A 12,939-nucleotide genomic window follows, 5' to 3' on the forward strand; every position below is an offset into this window, starting at 1 on the left:
AAATTAAAATCTTTCATGGCAGATAACGTCTCAAAGCAGACTAAGCACAAAGGTTTGCTTTTAAATTCTGTGAACAGATATTCTTCCCATTTCTCCTGAAACACATGATTTTCTCGATCAAGTTTTCTCTTTCCTCCACTCTCACGGCTCAACGTCTCTTCTTCCCTGGTGGAGAAGACCGGTGGAAGCGTGTTAGAGGCGTCGTCTGCATTAGAGGCGCCATCTAGTGGCCAACTGTGTCATTACAACTGATTCAGTGGCGCAGAAGACACATTTTTATAATCAAAAATTAATGTAAGGGCCTGGGCCACTTCGAGTGAGGTCGCGGGCCGCCAGTTGCCCATCCCTGATCTATACAATTCCCAAAAGATGGGTTTGTTCTTCCTGCTCTGAATTTGAATGTTTCTACAGCACTTTTCACAGTTTGAAATGAGCGCCCCAACATAACAAGGCGGTTTTGGAAAAAAAAACGCATAAAACAAAGACAATCAGTACGTTTACATGGTCTTTAGTATCCCGATCAAATTCGGGATACTAAAGACCATGTAAACGTGGTCAATGTGGACAACTAAAACGTCAAAGTCAGGAAAGGATGATAAATTTAAAAAAAAAAAAAAAAAAAAAGTGCTGAAATTTAAATATAGCGTGAACTAGATTATCTACAGTCTTTCACGCATTAATGCAATTATGGAAATGTGGTGCATCTAAAGTTTGTAAATCTGCCACACACACTTTCAAAAACTCTTCCTTTTGAAGGAAGGCCAAACCTACACATAATTTTCCTAGTTTGTTGCAATCGTCTTTTGTCGCCAGCAGGTGGAGCTGTAGCACATTTAGCTACATCCAATTGTCTCCTTTAAGGGTCCTCAAGCTTTTTAAGTGTTAGATGTGCAACTTTTAAGAGTCACTGTAACGTTAATTGCCGATAACAGCATCTTAAATCACACCAGAGCTTTCACAACAGACAGAAAGACAAGTTGACTTACAGCAATTTCTGTTTATTAAGACATTCATACAATCCAGGGGAGGGGGAAATCTGAAAAGTAGTCAAGAGGGGAAATAGCAATATACTCTGGGAAGGGTAAAACCATGTCAGCAAAATATGGCCAACCAGTGAGGAATTTATAGCAAGTGGGATAAAAAAAACAATATATGGTACATTTAAATTAAACACATTCACAAAAGATAACAAAAAGCAGGTGAATCTACAGTATAACATGACAAGTGCCTCTTATTAAGCAGGCCCACAATACATCGCACATATGTTAGCATAACATAATTTGCAGACTTTATACAGCACTTATACCTTTTAGTCCACAAGTAAGTTACTAAATGGTGGAGAACATCGAATACACGCATCTTAATTGAACATGGAAAGAAATACCTGATAAGGACCTTAATGTTTACAGACCCCATGGCTTTGTAGCTCCAACCAACCGACTGTCAAGGTTAGAATCTACAACTGTCCGAGAGGGACCACATACAAGTCACCTCGCTTTTAACACATACCAAAATTCTGATCCAAGGTTTAGCATTGAGAAGTTTTTTTTCCCCCCTCGAATAATATAAGCACAATGCAAGTGGACGATCGCTATCACTGCGTTAAAAAAAAAAAAAGAGAAAGACCTCAGGGCTCAAATCAGGTCGGCCACATTCATAGGCATCTCCTCCACGGTAGTATTGTAAAACGTCTCGATGTCCCGAAGAATCCTCTTGTCCTCCTCAGTGACGAAGTTGATAGCAACTCCTTTTCTGCCAAAACGGCCACCACGACCAATTCTGCAGAGAGAAAAATAATTAAAAAAAAAAATCGAACCAGGTTAAGACTTAAGTAGCCGAAGGGCACAGATATAGATTATTTGCACAATATGAAATCCAACTTGCCTATGAATGTAGTTCTCACGATTTGTAGGAAGGTCATAGTTAATGACCAGAGAAACCTGCTGCACATCAATCCCACGAGCCTGCGGAGAAAACAAGCGTTCTATTACATTTCAAGTCTAAGAGATACATTGGCTGTTTGTGAATGTCGCCCGCGTATAAGTAACAGATTCCTACAATAGAAGAACCCATTGTGGAGAGCGAGCCCTGATCTCCCAAAAGTTGTGACTGCTTGGTCATGGGAGGACTGTTGCAGGATTAGAAACATTTGGGGTCATCAACCAACATCTCATGTGCACTTCATACTAACCAGAAGATCAGTGGTGATCAACACTCTGCTTGAGCCAGACCTAAACTCCCTCATAATCACATCACGCTCCTTCTGGTCCATATCACCATGCTGTGAACGCAGAATCATTTCAGTTAGAACAAAAGCGAAGCATCAACACTGATGAGGAGAAAGATTAATGTAGGAGTTGTACAATCAAGTTGGCAGAGAAAATATCATACCAGAGCAGAGACTGTGAAGTCTCTAGCGTGCATCTTCTCAGTCAACCAGTCAACTTTTCTCCTGGTGTTGAGGAAGATGACAGCCTGGGTGATTGTCAGAGTTTCATACAGATCACACAAAGTGTCCAGCTTCCACTCCTGGAGACAATGAAAAACAAAAAGGTTATGGCAAGCCATGCGCCATCTACCTGACAAATCATAATGTAAACCTACAGATGAATGTCAATCATCTCTAAATTTATAAAAGAATTAGCTAATGTGTAAAACAGGATCTTGAGACACAGGAAACTGGACATTAAGAAAGAGGTCCCTCCCAGTCTCATTTCCAATACTGTGCCTTTAATCTCCTTCCCTGGTGTACCCATGCTTACATGGCCACATGAGCTAAACCTGTGAGGCTTGGCTCCTGCAGTTCCAGCAGGGTGCTTTAAAGAGAAGTGTAATCTATGACATATCGGTCCCTAAGTAAATTTTTAATAGAATACGGCAGACGAGAGTTATACCAACCTCTCGTTCCACATTTATGTAGAATTGCTTGATACCCTCAAGGGTAAGCTCTTCTTTCTTCACCAAGATGCGAATGGGGTCTCGCATGAACTTCTTGGTTACCTCCAGCACATCTGCTGGCATGGTGGCTGAGAGCAGGACCACCTGGAAGAGGAGCATCACACATTACACATTACCAAGTTAAATATAGAGTGAAAATACATTTAAATGCAAACCCAGGTGTGGCACTTCACCTCGAGACAGTGACCAATGAACATTAAGAAAGAGGTTCGACCACATCTCATTTTCAGTGCAGTGCGCGATCGTTAATCTTCTTCCGCGTGATACTCTGCTAGCATTATTGCATGAAACAGAAAATCTGGATCACACAATTATAGCAGCCTTCTGTTGATACGGAAGCAAATCATTTTGATTTTTCTTTGTCTGAAGACAAATAAATAATAAATACTTACTTGAATGTTTGTGCTCAGCTTCTGGAAGATCTCATAGATCTGATCCTTGAAGCCTCTACTCAACATCTCATCAGCTTCATCCAGAACAAACATCTTGATCCATTTTGGGGCTGCAGAGAAATGTGGTATTAACGACCCGTCGCATGAAGTTTACAAACTTAAAGTTTCTGCTCTACAGGACAGCGAACACTTACATAGATGTCTCCTGTTAAGCATGTCATACACTCGTCCTGGTGTGCCCACCACTATGTGAGGGGCCTCAGCTTGGAGCTTCTGGATTTCGCTACGGAGGTTAGTCCCTCCGATGCAGGCATGACAGGTTGCCCCCATGTAGTCGCCCAGAGCAAGAATTACCTTCTGGATCTGATAAGGGGAGACAGAATAACCAACAACGAATCAGTACAATATTATCAACATCAAGACGAGACACGCAGATTCAAGAGTGTAGAATAACTGTTCAGAGTGATCAGTAAAGTAAAAGGAACTCTCCAGTTTTAGAGTCAGTCCCGAAAGATGGTATGCCATCACATCACCCAGTTTTCCACAGCAACATGAAATTACATTAAATTCAGTGAAGCCAAATCACCTTTTAGACCGATGCAGCCATGGACAAAGACTGCACCAATCGTAAGAGGACACTTTTTTTTTTTCAAATTTTCAGAGAATTTTGACAAACAAAAAGATGGTACCTTCGAGTCTGAATCAGGTTATCGTGACCTCAGGAACAGCATACCTGCTGAGCCAGCTCTCTGGTAGGAGCCAAAACCAGAGCCTGAGTCTCTTTTTGCTCAATGTCCAGCTGCTGCAAGATAGAGATGGCAAACGTGGCCGTCTTGCCAGTGCCAGACTGGGCTTGGGCAATGACATCATAGCCTAATGGCGAGGGGACAGAGATTACCATCCGAAGTCGAACTCAATCATAGCAGAATGTAAGAAAAGTGGACTCAGGTTAAAATAAATGTCCATGTACAAGACACAGAAGACAACATTAAGTTAACCTGACTGGAATTCATTTATTTAAGCGCTTTTGAGTGATCAGTAAGGAAAAAAAGTTATCCCCATTATTGGGTAAGTCCCGAAAGATGGTTGAGCATCACTTCACTCAAATATGAACTGTTTCAGAGTTAATTTCATCTCTGTACCTTTGATGCAAGGAATGATTGCCCTCTGTTGAATGGCAGACGGCTTTTCAAAACCGTACGCATATATTCCCCTAAGAAGAGTCTCCTTCAGGTTCATATCATCGAAGTTGTCCGTAATCTCGTTCCAGTTGCTCTGAATTATAAAAAAAGGAAAAACAGCTTGTGAGTAACATTACAAATTCAGCATTTCCAGCCTAATAAACATTAACGGGATGGCTTTACCTCGATGACACCATCAGGCTCCATTCCATCTGGCCCCCCATGGTCTCTATCTCTTGAGCTGTGGGGGGAAAATGTGAAATATGTTCTTTTAAGTCAACTTTTGCACCTTGAAGACGTAGATGGGAGCAGAGGGGTCAATGAAAGACTCCTAAACGAAGACATGCAGCAGTGGTTTCAACCACGTGTCATGTGAAGGCATCTGGATGTCGACACTGCCACCTCGATTTAAATAAATTAAAAAAAGAAAAAGCTTCCCTTTTTCGCAACCGCTTTAATAAAATAAGATCAGCCATGTTAGATGTGAAGTGAGTGGGTCCACAGTGGCCCGGGTTACGCCCAGAGTGTCTCGTTTCACAGCCCAGAGCTTCACTGGGCGCACGTGTCAAATTCCACGTCCAGGGCTCAGCTACCTGCCCCTCACAAAATTACCCATTATGTAACCTCGCCATGTTTAAGATCATGTCACACCCCATCCGGACCTCAGGTCGCCCGGGAGTACTATAAACGTTTAAAGTCTCATGTGAACTCGTTCGCCATATCTCAACATGGAGCTCTGCGTCTCTGAACGTTAGCCAATATGTCGGACGGTTGGGCCTTGCACTGCCGACGATGGCTTCCGACTCGAACTAGGCCGAGCTGTAGCCCGGCCCAACGATTCCTCTGACCTAGGACAACCACCGACCACGACAGTGAAATTGCGTTTCACGAAAACGGCCAGGTTCTGATAAGTTTGACAGTAACATGAGAAAAAACGACGGCCGTTTGAGTCAAATAGTTTCCAACGGCAATTTGGAACTGCGGTGTAGCTCCGCAGCTAACGCCACAAAGCTAACAGTTAGCAACCAGACCACTCCAAAAGCGGCAGGGGCCTGTCTTGGCCAGATAATAATCAATTTGTCGCAACACGGGATTCAGAACTGCGTCACACGCCGAAGTACACTTACACATGTTGTATGTTCTAAAACAGCAGTCAGAAACACCATTTTACCTGTTGTAATCAGCAGAATCGCTAGACATGATCCGTTCCCAACTTCAGCATGCGACTGGAAAGATCGCTGATGGCGATGCCAACTGCCTTTATACAGCCGGACTATTTTCCCTGATGGACGAAAAGCTCGTTTGCGTTGTCAGTATCGTCTCGGTTGACCGACTTAATTGTTGGATCACACTGTATTCTATCCACTATTTAGAATATACATAGGTGTATTCAAATAACGGATAAAATGTGAAAAATGTTTGAGACTATATTCCTCGGCGGAAGGATATTGCAGTAATAGTTGGTACATGGGCTGCTACAGTGGCTCTGACAGGTCAAAACTCGGCCTGACAAGGTTGCGCAACACTTTTGGACAGAAGGGTTGTGTGAGGCTGAGACATGTGGTTCAATGAAACCAACTGCAATTCAATAAAAGCAAATCAGAAAGTTTGAGAAATAAAACCAGATTGTCCTACTAGGGTTAAAATTGCGGTACCTATTTTGAAATTAAAGCTGTATTAAATTAAATTAGTATTACAGATTGAGAACACACATTGCTTTAAAATAACAAAAAAAATAACAGTAATAGGTGTGCAGTCCCATTATTTGGATCTGCTATGCACTGAGACAGATGCTGACATGAGACACACCTGGCACAGACTTTTTTCACAGCTGCATTCCTGTAAGGGGAGGTCCTGCTTTTGTACATGCTGCCTTAATGGAAGACTTAATTAAACTTTCATCATTCACACACATGTGCTCTCTCTACTGTGATAAGTCAAAATGTCGGCAATGAAACACATCTAATGTACAGCCTAAGAAATTTAGCCCCAGTTTATAACTGAGAATGAATCTGCAGATTGTCTCATGGTCCCGAGATGTGGGCAAACTTCGCGATAACCACTCATCAAGCACTCAAACTCAAAAAATGTACCCTGTATACTTACCTGTGTCACTGTATCTTATTTTTTCTTATTATATATTGCAATATAATAATATTATATTTTATTCAAAACATATAACACTTTTATCGGTTGTTACAGATTATCAGCTCCACCTCTAATAGCATCACTTTTGGTATAATCTGCATTTGGACCCAGCTGGTATAGTATAGGTTCCCTCATCATAACCTAGAAGTAAGTTTCCAAGTACAGGTGGTACAAACAAGAGAAAGCAAACTTTATTATTTTCCAATTCACCTTTTGACACCTAATTGCACAGTGCAAGAAATGTTTTGCCTTTATTCCAGTTTATTACTGCACATACAAAGAGTGAAGTAACTTCTAAAATGGCGTGTACGTAAACTGGCTTTAATGCACAATGGTGTAGTAGTTGGAGAAGAGTTCCTCTCCTTCTGTGATGTCTCTGAGTGACACAAGGACGACACAGCGTAGAGGCCTCTGTGTTCCCTGACTGTAGTTGACATTAGGCAGATACCGGCGGAGATCGATGGGAAACCTGTGCGGCACATCATACTCCTGGTAGCACACGTTAGCAGGCCTGTGGTTGGAGCAGTTGTTCACATACTGACCCACAGCGAGTGGGTTTTGTGGACAGGTTGTCAGCCAGCTGGTGTCACTTGTTACAAAAGGAACTATTCTGTCCCTTCCACTGCATGACTTGAACACCATTTTAGAGAGGCCTTTGTCCTTTCCATCCACCAAGACACCGTCAATACACCTGAATACAAATGGGTTTCTAATAGACTGAAGGAGAATAGGCTCATAGGGCTGATAGATTGTGCCAGGATACATGGCAACTGTTACTCCTTTGGGTACAAATCCCCTGGTGACAAACACTCCAGTTCCTCCGAAGGGTAAAGTGCTAGGCTTCCGATCAATACAGAATCCCAGAGACTGTAGCATAGCATCATGTACACACATTGTATATCCTCCATCCTGATCTTCTTCACTTGTTACTTGTGAGAAGAAGTCAGCCTCGATGTGATTAGCCCGCTGACTCTTTAGCAGGACTCCGAAGAGCTTAAGTAGACTTTGTGAAACCTCCTCATCTGGGACCAGTTTGTCTTTCGAGGACCCCGTCACCTGCCGCAAAGTTTTTTCATTTTTTGACAGGTTCAGTACAACCCAAGGCACAAACCTGTGTCTGTACGACTTCCATTTGTCCTGAAATCTTCTTAGAACTGTTCTAAACATCTAGACCGACGGTCTCAGAGGACGGACATTGAGGAATTGTTGTTTTCTTCAACTCTTAACTAATTTCCGGCGTATTACTTCAGAATAAACGAGAGCAGTAGATACTAGCACTAAATTTGTGCGAAGACGTTTTAACTTGAAGGATTTTTTACATGAATATACTATACATATGTATAATATATCATATAATTAATAACAAACTGAAATATTCCACTGTTTAGGAAATGTTCTCGCTGAAGAGACGTCGATTGTGTGGTTTTATTTTGAAGAGCAAGCTCCAACCGGAACAAACGTTTTACGTGACTGGTAAAACCTTGACGCGCATTAGCCAGCTGGATGGGAGGAAAAGGAGTCTGGTAAAGACAAACATGGTAAGAAATTACTCTTTGTATCTTTGTTCCGTGGTGGGAACACACGCAGTAACCATGCACATAAACTTCAATTTTTGAGGCGAATAATATAGGCGTTGAGCTGCTCTTGTGACCTTCTATCCGCCTTAAATAATGAAAACAAACCTAGCTTCCTACGTTAGCATTAGCCAACTAGCTCACGCTTGTGCTAGCCAACTCGTCTAGTTAGCTGGCTAGCCTTAAAGCCAGCTGGCAAACAAAATTACACACTATTTAACAACATAATCCAGGATCATTGTTATCAACAAGACTGTATGACTATATTGCTTGTTTGATGTTTTCAGTGTTAACGTACACCGGCTAGCTGCCATTCAACACATTGAAAGTCGGTCACTGCAGTTAGAATAGCATGTTGCTACTTCCCTCACTGCTGTGATTGAGATGTGGTTCAACATCTCTCAGTGTTTATCTAGCCAACAACGAGCCTATTTTTTTTTTCGTATGTTTTTACGTGAAATTTTGGACAGTGAACGATATATGTTGTTAATCCATTCGTCTACAGAACTGTTTTGCTGTTCCTGGTGTCATCATGTGTGATCTCAACAACTGTGTTGACCTAGTGTGTTGTGTGGTTGTCTTTGTGCAGAACAAGCTGAAGTCCTCACAGAAGGATAAAGTTCGTCAGTTCATGATTTTCACTCAATCCAATGAGAAGACTGCGGTGACTTGCCTGTCACAGAATGACTGGAAACTAGATGTTGCCACTGACAAATTTTTCCAAAATCCAGAGCTCTATGTTCCAAATCTAAGGGGAGCTTTAGACAAGAAGAAGCTTGAACAGCTTTACAACAGATACAGAGGTAAAGAGATAATATTGCAACAATACATAAAGTGTTATGAGTTGAATACCCGTTTCCATTGGGCTGTGAATGAATAACCAATCTATTTGTGTGTTTGTGTATACACAGATCCTCACGATGACAACAAGATAGGCATTGATGGGATCCAGCAGTTCTGTGATGACCTGGGACTGGATCCCGCCAGCATAAGCGTCCTCCTCATAGCCTGGAAGTTCAGGGCAGCAACACAGTGCGAGTTCTCAAAACAGGAGTTCATGGATGGCATGGCAGAACAGGGGTGAGAATGTATTTTCAGATGATGCAAGCAAGAGGGGACAACCTTTGTTCCTCAAGTTCTCTCTGAAGGAGGCTATAATATTATAAACTCACAGACAAAAAAACCCCAAAACAAGTAAGTGCACTATTATAATTCAAGTGTTGATATAACACGAAGTAAGATGTAAAAACTCTATCTGAGATTTTGTGGTACACGCTGTACTTGTATGTATACATTTCAAAATGCTTACCATGATTGTATTATAATGTTTTCTTGAGTATTGCCTTGTATGTATTAATAATGCACTCTTTGTAAACATAAGCACTTATTACTTACATATAACCCTTAGAGATCAATTCTAACATATTAGTCAAATTGTATGTACATGTACAGTTTGCTGCAAACATTGCTTACCAGGGAAAAAGGTTTTGATTGGATAATATTAAATATTAGACAGTTTCTTGTCTTTTTGACAACTCCATCATATACACCGATCAGGCATAACATTATCAGCACATGGTGTTGACCTGGCCTCCAAATGCACTAGAACTGATCTAGTATCTGTGGGATGCATTGGAACAAGCCTAATCCGCAGAGGCCCCTCCCCTCAACCCATAGGACCCAAAGGTCCCCACTAACAACATTCTGTTGCCAGACACCACAGGACACCCCCAGAAGGCCCATGTCCATTCTCTGATGAGTTACAACTGTTTTGGAGGCACAAGGGAGACCTACACAATATTAGGAAGGTGGTTTTAATGTTATGCCTGATCAGTGTAGGTTTGCATCTTACTAATTAATGAAGCAAAGGTGAATTTAATTCCCACAAAAATAACGTTTTTGTCCACCAGACAATATGGTTTGCTTTTTGCTTTAACAGTTGTGACAGCATAGAGAAGCTAAAAGCTCAACTGCCAAAGATGGAGCAAGAGTTAAAGGACCAAGGGAAATTTAAGGACTTTTACCAGTTTACATTTAATTTTGCAAAGAATCCTGGCCAGAAAGGTTTGGGTAAGAATGTTTTGATTCTTGTCATATTACTCATCAACTGTTTGTTTTCTTTGTTTTTTTATGTATATACACACACACACGCACACACATTTTGACATGTTTCTGGTTTCCTTACAGACTTAGAAATGGCAATTGCATATTGGAATTTAGTACTGGCTGGAAGATTCAAGTTCTTGGGCTTGTGGAACAAATTTTTAGTTGTAAGTCTATAGTTACACGTGAGGCTATTCTAAACATGCAAATATTGTGACTCCCCATTTATGAGCTTTGCTTTACACATTTAACAGGAACACCACAAAAGATCAATTCCTAAGGACACTTGGAATCTCTTACTAGACTTCAGCACAATGATCACAGATGACATGTCCAATTATGATGAGGAAGGTTTGTAAATTGCTCATTCAGCTGTGCGGGGATGTGTTAGACCCATAACTGTTCCCTCACAACCTTTTAACCATATTGTGCAGAATCAAGTTATTTAGCATTTTTTTATGTTTCTTCAATAGGAGCGTGGCCTGTTCTTATTGATGACTTTGTAGAGTTTGCACGGCCACACATCGGGACCAAAAGCACTGCAGTTTAAGGGCTGCTCTCACGGAAGGAACACCCAAGTGAGGTTTCTACAAAACGCAGAAGTAGATGAGAGGAGGACAAGAAGACCACACTGAGCTGAGAACTATGTTGCCTTTTCAACCCTCAGGACTGAAATATTTTACACAGCAGAGACTTTATATACATATATGTGTGTATTTACATATATAAAAAGGCATATCTCTTTGTTGGTCAACCTGTCATGGTTTGGAACTTTAAAGTATTGGGCATTTGTGTGCGCTCAAGCCAACTGGAAAATGGTTAATTGAGGTGGAGACGCTCAAAAGGAGGCAGACAGATACACTTGAACTGTAACATAAACACGAGGGTTCACAAGGGGACATTGTTCTTTAAATATTCAATTTAATTTTAATACTAGTGTGCATTCCTGATTTTCTTTTATGATACATTTGTGTGACAAGTCAGTATAAAACATTGATTGTAATTTTTTAAGCATAATGCTGTTTGTTTAAACACAAATGTATAAAGATAAAAATAAATGTTTCAATTTGGTATCTTTAAAGTCGCCAAGCTTCTGTGCATTTGTGCTAAAAAAAAGAGTGGGGAAAAAGGCATCTCAGTAGGGTCAAGTGTGAGAGCTGCGGTTAGAGAAGCAGATTTGGGATTGCAGGTTGCTGATTTGAATCCCCTCCACGTTCATGGCTGAGGTGCCTTGAGCAAGCACCTACCCCTTCCCACTGCTCCCAGTGTGATCACTGTTGTGTGTATGAATGGATGAATTAAATGCAGAAAACAGTTTGCCCCATGATAAAATAAAAAATTATCAAAACAAACAATATGCCTTCTTAAAAAAAAGAGATGTAATTCCTCTCACTGGAATACAAGTACTAGTTTAGAAGTAGTAGTGATTGGCAGATCCCCCTCCCCCTCCATAAATTGTAACAGATATTAAGGTCTCATAAAACATGACACACAAAAGAAGAATTATGGCAGACTCTACTGATTCCACTTTAATATATAAGATGAATGATAACTTCAACAGGGATGTCATTAACGTGTGTTTGTCAAAATGATTTAAAATAATTTCCCAAAAGAAAAGAATTTGTAATTGTTAAGGGAGATATGGTATACTTATGTTGAGATGGGTTTATTCATGTTTGTATATGCTGTCCTATCCTATTTTCAATATCCTCATGTTAAACGTCTTGAGCTGTCTCCTAAAAAGTTTTCAAAGTTTAGCAGGCTGTCTCGAGCCTGTCCGCGACAGTCCTTCCGCTCTCGCGCTGCCTCCTTGTGGCCGTTAAAACGTACGTGTGGTTGCTACGGGCGACCGACAACAGACAACTGCAACCGGCAGCGACAGGCCAGCTCAGAGACAGAGTCGATAATATTTTATTGGAAGCAGTTATCTCATCCGAGTTATTATTTAATTCGCTTTGCAGTGACTTAGTCAAGCAGCGCAGGAAAATGTCGGACATTCTTGATACGGTTTTGTCTGATGTGGGGTGGGATGAGCGCTTTGCTGTCCCCGAACTCAACGCGGAAAACAAGGCTCTGATGGAGGAGGTGAGTGTGGGGAAGTCTGTTTTTTATCCCACAATTAGTAAACAAAGCAGTTTTGAGTGTGAATCAACCTGGTGTGTCATTATAACGATTTCGATACTTTAAATGACTCCACATGTTAGCGCAAGATAAATTATGTAAACTTATTTGATAGTTTAAAAAGCCCTGATAGGCCTGTAAAATAGAAACATTGAATCAATGATCAATAAAAAGGCAATAGCCAAATCATTGGAATATTAACTTTCAAGTATAACCTTTAAATATTAGACAGTTTCTTGTCTTTTTGACAACTCCATCATATACACCGATCAGGCATAACATTATCAGCACATGGTGTTGACCTGGCCTCCAAATGTACTAGAACTGATCTAGTATCTGTGGGATGCACTGGAACAAGCCTAATCTGCAGAGGCCCCTCCCCTCAACCCATAGGACCCAAAGGCCCCCGCTAACAACAATCTGTTACCAGACACCACAGGACACCCTCAGAAGGACCATGTC

The 12,939-nt window shown here is 41.1% G+C and overlaps 3 protein-coding genes across 3 annotated transcripts; 1 reads left to right on the plus strand and 2 right to left on the minus strand.

Moving 5' to 3' along the window:
- Positions 1–982: 982 nt before the first annotated feature.
- Positions 983–5,999, minus strand: eif4a2 (eukaryotic translation initiation factor 4A2). The gene is made up of 11 exons (XM_084546367.1): positions 5,703–5,999; positions 4,715–4,772; positions 4,493–4,625; positions 4,084–4,223; positions 3,545–3,713; positions 3,351–3,460; positions 2,899–3,042; positions 2,392–2,529; positions 2,192–2,281; positions 1,885–1,964; positions 983–1,779 (listed from the first exon to the last, which is right to left on the minus strand). The coding sequence occupies exons 1-11, from the start codon at positions 5,729–5,731 to the stop codon at positions 1,635–1,637; spliced, it is 1,236 nt and encodes a 411-aa protein (XP_084402493.1). The 5' UTR covers positions 5,732–5,999; the 3' UTR covers positions 983–1,634.
- A 674-nt stretch (positions 6,000–6,673) lies between these two features.
- Positions 6,674–8,054, minus strand: setd9 (SET domain containing 9). The gene has a single exon (XM_084546516.1). The coding sequence runs from the start codon at positions 7,844–7,846 to the stop codon at positions 7,001–7,003; it is 846 nt and encodes a 281-aa protein (XP_084402642.1). The 5' UTR covers positions 7,847–8,054; the 3' UTR covers positions 6,674–7,000.
- A 73-nt stretch (positions 8,055–8,127) lies between these two features.
- dcun1d1 (DCN1, defective in cullin neddylation 1, domain containing 1) lies at positions 8,128–11,788 on the plus strand. The gene is made up of 7 exons (XM_084546515.1): positions 8,128–8,217; positions 8,843–9,056; positions 9,165–9,333; positions 10,193–10,323; positions 10,441–10,523; positions 10,611–10,707; positions 10,830–11,788. The coding sequence occupies exons 1-7, from the start codon at positions 8,215–8,217 to the stop codon at positions 10,904–10,906; spliced, it is 774 nt and encodes a 257-aa protein (XP_084402641.1). The 5' UTR covers positions 8,128–8,214; the 3' UTR covers positions 10,907–11,788.
- The last annotated feature ends 1,151 nt before the right edge of the window (positions 11,789–12,939 follow it).

This window comes from Chelon labrosus (assembly GCF_963514085.1).
Source record: "Chelon labrosus genome assembly, chromosome: 6".
NCBI lineage: Eukaryota > Metazoa > Chordata > Actinopteri > Mugiliformes > Mugilidae > Chelon > Chelon labrosus.

Coding starts and splice junctions, on each gene's coding strand:
- eif4a2 (XM_084546367.1), bottom strand. CDS start 5,731: ATGTCTAGCGATTCTGCTGATTACAACAG. Junction 4,224..4,492: donor AATCATTCCTTGCATCAAAG/GTACAGAGATGA, acceptor CCTCGCCATTAG/GCTATGATGTCATTGCCCAA. Junction 3,461..3,544: donor GCTTAACAGGAGACATCTAT/GTAAGTGTTCGC, acceptor ATTTCTCTGCAG/CCCCAAAATGGATCAAGATG.
- setd9 (XM_084546516.1), bottom strand. CDS start 7,846: ATGTTTAGAACAGTTCTAAGAAGATTTCAGGACAAATGGAAGTCGTAC.
- dcun1d1 (XM_084546515.1), top strand. Junction 9,057..9,164: donor GCTTTACAACAGATACAGAG/GTAAAGAGATAA, acceptor GTGTATACACAG/ATCCTCACGATGACAACAAG. Junction 9,334..10,192: donor GATGGCATGGCAGAACAGGG/GTGAGAATGTAT, acceptor TTGCTTTAACAG/TTGTGACAGCATAGAGAAGC.